The 6,841-nt window shown below is 37.3% G+C and overlaps 1 protein-coding gene across 1 annotated transcript; it reads right to left on the bottom strand.

Moving 5' to 3' along the window:
- Positions 1–244: 244 nt before the first annotated feature.
- On the bottom strand, positions 245–1,733 carry PPBP (pro-platelet basic protein). Its single transcript, XM_004465334.3, has 3 exons — positions 1,477–1,733; positions 1,037–1,163; positions 245–885 (listed from the first exon to the last, which is right to left on the bottom strand). The coding sequence occupies exons 1-3, from the start codon at positions 1,589–1,591 to the stop codon at positions 783–785; spliced, it is 345 nt and encodes a 114-aa protein (XP_004465391.2). The 5' UTR covers positions 1,592–1,733; the 3' UTR covers positions 245–782.
- Between the last annotated feature and the right edge of the window lie 5,108 nt (positions 1,734–6,841).

Below are 6,841 nucleotides of genomic sequence, written 5' to 3' on the forward strand. Positions count from 1 at the left end.
CAACACTCCAAACCAACAACCCTCCCTTGCCATATTGCCAAAAGATCATTCCCAACATTGTAGTTTCAGCCACATACCCGCCAATCCCCAGTGTTCATCTGCTCCCTCTGCCAACCCTCTCTCCCCAGTTCCATAGACAGTCCAACCCACCCTCCCCACCCCCAGTTTTTTTAATAGAGCATTTTAATTCTTTTCCATTACATATCCTTTGCTCTATGGATATTAAATATATTTATTTTAATGTAAATAGTCATTGCTTACAAGAGTCATTTTATAATTTTATTAATTTTTTGAGTTCGAAGTCTAATGTAAACATTAGAAAAATTTTTAGAGAGTGCTTTCCACTAAGAGAAAAAGAACTCAAAGAAGTCCCTAGATATATTAACAAACATTTATTGCAGAATTACTTTATTCTGGACACTATGTGATTCTGAATATCACTAACCATTATGAAATCTACTAAGTATTATGGGCTTTTCTGGCCTAACAGTAACAAAAGGCAGGTGAGTTAACAAATGTATTTTCAAATAAATAAATGCAAAGCATAGAATCATGTTTAGCCAAGAGTTAGGAAATAAAACCAATGTTCTATTTTGAAGCCCAGACTTGTTTATTTTCATCTTCTGTTATTTTTTAAATAGCCTTCTCAGAATAAAATGTGACTTTTGAAACAGAGAAGAAAACACATCCAAAGATTAAAACAGTAAGGATAGGTATCCTGAATTCTAGAAATTCAAAGCTTTATCCTGGAGGATAAAACAGTTTGGCAGAAAATGAACAGATTAAGCGGCTGATCCATCACCTTCCAGAATTTTCTGGACCACTTTCTTGATTCCACGAGCTTCTGGGTCCAGGCAGACTTTCCTCCCATCCTTTAGCGTGGCTCTGCAAAGAGAGAACAGAGTTATCTTTGAGTCTCCTGGCCTGAAAACCAGAAGGGAGCCAGGGGGCTGGAGAAAATACAGCTGGCAGAAAAGAGTGTGCGGGGATGGAGGTGGCTCCCTGATGAGGTGGTAGAACAGAAGCAGGGACTTACATCACTTCTACCATGGCACAGTGGGCTCCTGCACTGATCACTTCCAAATTGTGGATGTGACTGGGATGAATTCGAGGGGTGATCTTCAGGCATCTGCAGCGCAGTTCTAGGAAGGGCTCACTTTTAGCTAGGAAAGAAATTGTACATCTGATAGGGATCATGTAGAGCTCTTATCTATTGACTTGTTTTCTAATTTTCCTCATTTTTAAATTGAGGCTAATTGTTCCAGTCTCATAAGATCACTGTGAATATAAGCTCTAAGTCTTTAGTAGCAGAAGGGCTAGTAGGTGTTAAGTGCCCAATAAATGTAGCTTCTCAATTTAGAGTTAATAATACTTTTGGCATTTCCAACCCCCAGGAGCACCAGGACATTCTTTCCCTCAGGCACAGGAGCAGAAAGCCAGGGCCTCTACTTTAAACTTTCCCCAGGTATCTCTTACTTTCTCCCCAGGTGGAGGGGACCAGCACAGTCCAGAGCAGTGACAGCAGCAGCAACACCCGTAGGACACGAAGAGGACTGGTACAGGAGGAGGCAACATTGCACCTGAGGATCATGGTCCAGAAGCCTAGCTAGAGTTGGTTTTCAGAGCCAGGAGACTTCTGCGAGAGAGTGGATTGATGCCTGGAAGCCTGCAGCTGAGTGGCTCTTCACACTCTCCAGTTGTCTTTTATGTACATTCTCTTAATATCAGTAAGGAGGAAAGGGCAGGGAAGGTTGGGGGTTGAAGGTTTGTGGTGATGTCTAAGGGTGGTTGAGTTGTGCCCAACGCAGATAAACACCAGTCAAGTCAAAAGTTCCTGCTAAATTGCATGTTGTATATTACTTCATGCTCCCAACTCTCCCTTTCTCAATTCCTGTCTCCCTCTTATGTGTCTAAGTATTCTACTTAAGGAGGCAAGAATAAGGCTGATATAATATATGCATTTTCTGTGTATAACCATATAGCAATATTTTTTGCCCTTCCTATAATGCAATTTATAGACTTAAGAGACCCCATGAGCATCTGAAAACAAAGACATAGCCCTTGAATGAGTTCTCTTCCCTTTCCAGTTGCTGTCTGGGTTTCCAAGGAAAGTGGGGTCCCTTTCTAGTTGTTAGGTGTTGGGATTGATTTGGATCAGGTGGATAAAATATGAGTTGGTCACCACCAAAGGCTCACTTTGTACATTACCTTCTGGGCTTCTTTCTGCCTAAACATATTACCCTTTGGAATTTCATCCAAAGTTAGAAGTAAAACTCATCCTCCCTTGTATTATAAAATAAACTGCTTGTTTCTGTCATATGAGTAATACACTAAAAAGCAGAGTTCAGTACTTATTTTTCCTTTAATTTTTATGTCACAGAGACATCTATGATAGAATTTATTTTAAAAGATTCATATACTGCAGGTATATGTGGAATAAAACGTGAAGGTTTCTTCTCATCACTACTCACTCCCACTCTCTGGTGATAACCTTTGGTAACAGTTTGGCATTAACTTTCTATCTCACCTGCATTTACATACACATATACCTGCACATATGCATGGAGACAGAAATACAGTATGTAGTAATACATTATATATTTGGATGTAAATTAGGTCTTCTTTTACATGTGGGATCAATTTATATGGATCATTATACAGCTTGCATTTCTGTCTCTTAAAAAGTGTGTGCAACACTCTTTCATGCTAACTTAAAGCAGTTTTGTCCTTTTTTTTTTTCATGCCTGCATGACATTCTATGACATTGGCCATAGCTGTTCAACCTCTGCTTTATTGTTGACCTTGCGGATGTTCCATTATTGTATTATTAAAGATTACAATAAAATCTTTACGCCTCAATTCTCAGGACCTAACTGAGGGTCTCAGCCTCAAATCCCACATGATTCAGACTAAGGTCCACAGAGATACAACTGTGGACATACCCTTCATGTGCTGCTTTATGTATGTTATTGTCTGCTATTGATCACTGTCCCATCTGTAAGAGTTACCTCCACAACTGAATCGTACACTTTTGAAGGCAGATATATGTCCCTAATTTTCCTTTGAGTGCCTCATGTAGCATATAGCATTTAGCAATGCATAGTAGGTCCTCAAAAGTGTTGTGGGAAAAATCAATGAACATGTGACTGTGAAATAAATTCTTTTTCCTTTCAAATCATTCACCATTCCCAGACCAAACTCTACATGTACCAAAACATCTGTGGTACAAACGGTGATTTGGAAGGCTGGGAATAAAAGATGAGACAGACAAAGGTGACCCTGGTCACAACTTGTTTTCTTAGTACAACTATAGAGAAGTCTTATGCAATATTATTTACACTTCCCACTTTTCTCTTCTGATTATTTTTCTAAATATTTGAATTCTAGAAAGAATTTCAAAATATCAAACCCATGAAATTACTTTTTATCAAAATATTGAACATAGTAAATATTTTTCTTTAGGGTTCTAAGACAATTTTCCCTGTTTCTTAATAGTCACTAACTATACCTAGTTAAGTTCTTAAGTGCATTTTTGAATATAATTCCTTATTTTTCTACATCTCATTTTTTTTTATTCTTGTGACTGAGAAAGTAGAAGTAGAACATATTGTGCTAAAATGATTCTCTACCTCTCCAACTTAGAAATTCATATTCTAAGAAGCAAGCCTAGGGGAGCGCATGTGGCTCAAGTAGTTGAGTGCTCACCTCCCACATGGGAGTTCTCAGGTTAGGTTCCCTGGTGCCTTCTAAAGAAGACAAACAAAAAGCGAGCAGACGTTTAGCAAAGAGAAGAGAGAGCCATGATGGGGTGGGGGGAAGCTCTGGGGGAAACCCCTAAAGGAAAAGCTTAAACTGAAAATCAGTATCCTTCCAGAGAAGTGTGGTATGAAGTGAATGTCAAAGAGAAACTCAGCAGCAAACAATAAGGAAAGGGACTGCTTTCCCACTCTTTCCTAGTGAGGACTTTATAGCTTACCTTACTGTAGTGTATGAAATATCACTAATCCATCGATCATAAAGATTGATATTCAAATATAAGCTCAAAACTATTTGCCAGAGCAAGATTTAAAGGCTTTTAGCATTATGCGTAGAAGCTCCTTTTCATGTTTGTCACTACCCCTGAAGACAAGGTGTTGACTATATTTATCATATTGCCTTCACTAGACAAACATTTTTATTTAAATACTATGTCATCCAATTTATTTTCTAGTTCATTTAGTAAGATCATTTAAAAGTTCCTAATTCTTTCAGGGAAAATATATGGAAGGTATTCTGAAATAATGATGCTATTCGAATTAGTTGGTACAGGAAACAGGTAGTCATGTAACACAGTAGCATCAAATCACTGTCTTAACAAATACATTTTGTAACAAAAGACTCAGCATCAGCAAGGTTCATGAGGAAACGCTAACAAATTTCTTGAGTCACTAAAATTTCACAAGCCTATTAATCAGCATTTGAGGTAAAACAACTTTTTGCTAGTTTTCATTTATTCAACAAGTATTAAGCATCTACTATATGCCAAGCCATTACAAAGTTTCCTTCACTGTGTGACTCAGTCATTTAACAATTTCTTTTTTAAAAACTGAGATCTAAATTATTCAAGAAGTAATAGAGCATAACTATTACTACTCCAACGACTGTAACTACTAGTGTTTACTGCTATTATTGTCATTTGCATCATTTCCTTCGATTTCCCTGATGAGAAACGCAGTATAGTCACTGCTGAACTGACTCTAGAGAAATGGGTCAAAAAAGCATTAATATAGGTTATTTAGTCAAAAGCAGTTAGCTTATACAAAAATGTGGTTTAAATGAATGCTAGAAGTAGAAATAAGTATCAGAGTTTCTTGGATTTTAAAATAACTAGGCAGCCTTTTTATAAATTTTACATTGTCACCCTGTTCTTATAGTGCTAAGTTACTTTATCACTTTAGCAGAGTCATTCAGGAAACTGGTGAGTTTTCTAAGACCTAAAACAGAACTTATCTGTTAGTTATTTTAAAAGAAAATATCCAGAGACTTTCTACATTAAAATTAAGAAATATATTAACTTTGCCTTATAGAGCATTGTGAACAGACATCTTCCAAACCATTCTCCCTAAGCTGCCATCTGCAAATTAGTCTTAAAAACAATTTGTATAGAAACTCTCAAGGCTAATTAAAACCTAGGTAAGTTTATTAAAGCACCTTAATTGACAATATATCGAAATATTACCCAAGAAGAGATTTTCTGTAAGTGCTAAAACCAACTGTGTTTTCAGTATAACTCTGAGTTGACAAACTTGATTACCCTGGCATTCAACTTAATTGAGGTTTTACTGTATACAGCCTGGAGATAAAACATGAACTGGGGAGCTGGGAGTAGGAAGTTTAGAGATATTAAGGGGGAATTATCTCCTGGGGTACTATTTCATAGCAGCATTGCAAAGTTTTGCAGGTCTGAGAATTTTTATTTTTATTTTGTGTTGATTAATATCTTTACATTTGTTAAACATCAGATGCACGAATTTTAACCCAGTTTCACCATGTATTTATTCATTTCCAGGAAATTCTAAACCAGTATTATTTGAGAGAGTGCAAACATTAAATTGTTACCAAGTACTGTTGGTTCTCTGCTGAGAATCAACCCCAAACTAAGTGGCTTAAAACAACAATTTATTATTTCTGATGATTCTGCATGTTAGTGATGATTCTGCCATCTTGCCCAAGCTCACTTGAATGGGTACAGTCATAGGGTGACTGGAATGGCCAAATATCCAAAATGGTCTCTTGCACACAGGAAGGTAATTGGTGCTGGATACTGGCTGAGAGTTTTGCTGGGACTGTCTGCTGGAGCACCTCCTTTTCTCCTTTCCTACCCCTCCTCTCTCCTCCTCTCCCCTTGCTTCCTTCCCCAACCCCCCAGTTTGCTGCAGACAGTTCATAATTGAGCCCCTAACTGTCTGGCCCAAAGTTATGTCCACTCCCTAGGGATAACCCATATCTAAACACTGGTTATTTAGATATCCCCTTATCTAAGTACCGAGGCTGGCCACTTTGCCTCAATTCAGAATAATTCCAAAAGGTCATCCCATCTCCAAGGTTTACTGCAAGATCACCTGAAGGCTCTGTTGCAACAGCATCTTGGTTCCTTCTCTCTGCCTAATCTTGCTTCCTCACTTCCTGACAGGTATTATTTTTGAGAGTACTCCCTGATAAACTTCCTGCATGCAAGTCTAGTTTCAGAATCTGACTCCAGGGAAACTGACCTAAGACACCCTTTCATAATTTTAAAGCTTAGGGCTTTTTCTGTTTGTTTGTCTCCATCAGCTTTTAAGAAAATCTTTGTTCAGTGAGAAAACTCTGGGTATTTGTTTCAAAAAGACCTTAACTTAAGCTGAAAGTTCCTCATCTTCTTAATCTCAATATCATAAGGATGCTGCACAAGGTCTGGCTATGTAACACAGTCATCAATAAAAGTAAATATATATTTGATAAGTGGATGTTTAAAAAAGGAAAATATAATCATACATTTTGATAATATTATCAAGTAATTGACAGACTACACAAACACAACATGAATACGTAGTGTCTGGAGCTATTTTTAAGGGTCTCATAGAAACAAATTCTTAGGATCACTGAAAATGAATAACCCATGCACTAAAAGAATATGGATAAAAAAAATTTAAAGGGGTGCTTAAAACCAGTGTGGTCTCAGTTTCCTCATTTATAAAGGAGAGATTGAATTAGGAGAAGTAAGAAAAGAATTAATTATTTATCAAGCATCTACCTTGTTTGAGGCTGGCCCTTAGTACTCTTGAGATATAATATTATACTAATTTTACAGATCAAAGAGCCA

The sequence above is a fragment of the Dasypus novemcinctus genome, chromosome 1 (genome assembly GCF_030445035.2).
Source record: "Dasypus novemcinctus isolate mDasNov1 chromosome 1, mDasNov1.1.hap2, whole genome shotgun sequence".
Classification (NCBI taxonomy): Eukaryota; Metazoa; Chordata; class Mammalia; order Cingulata; family Dasypodidae; genus Dasypus; species Dasypus novemcinctus.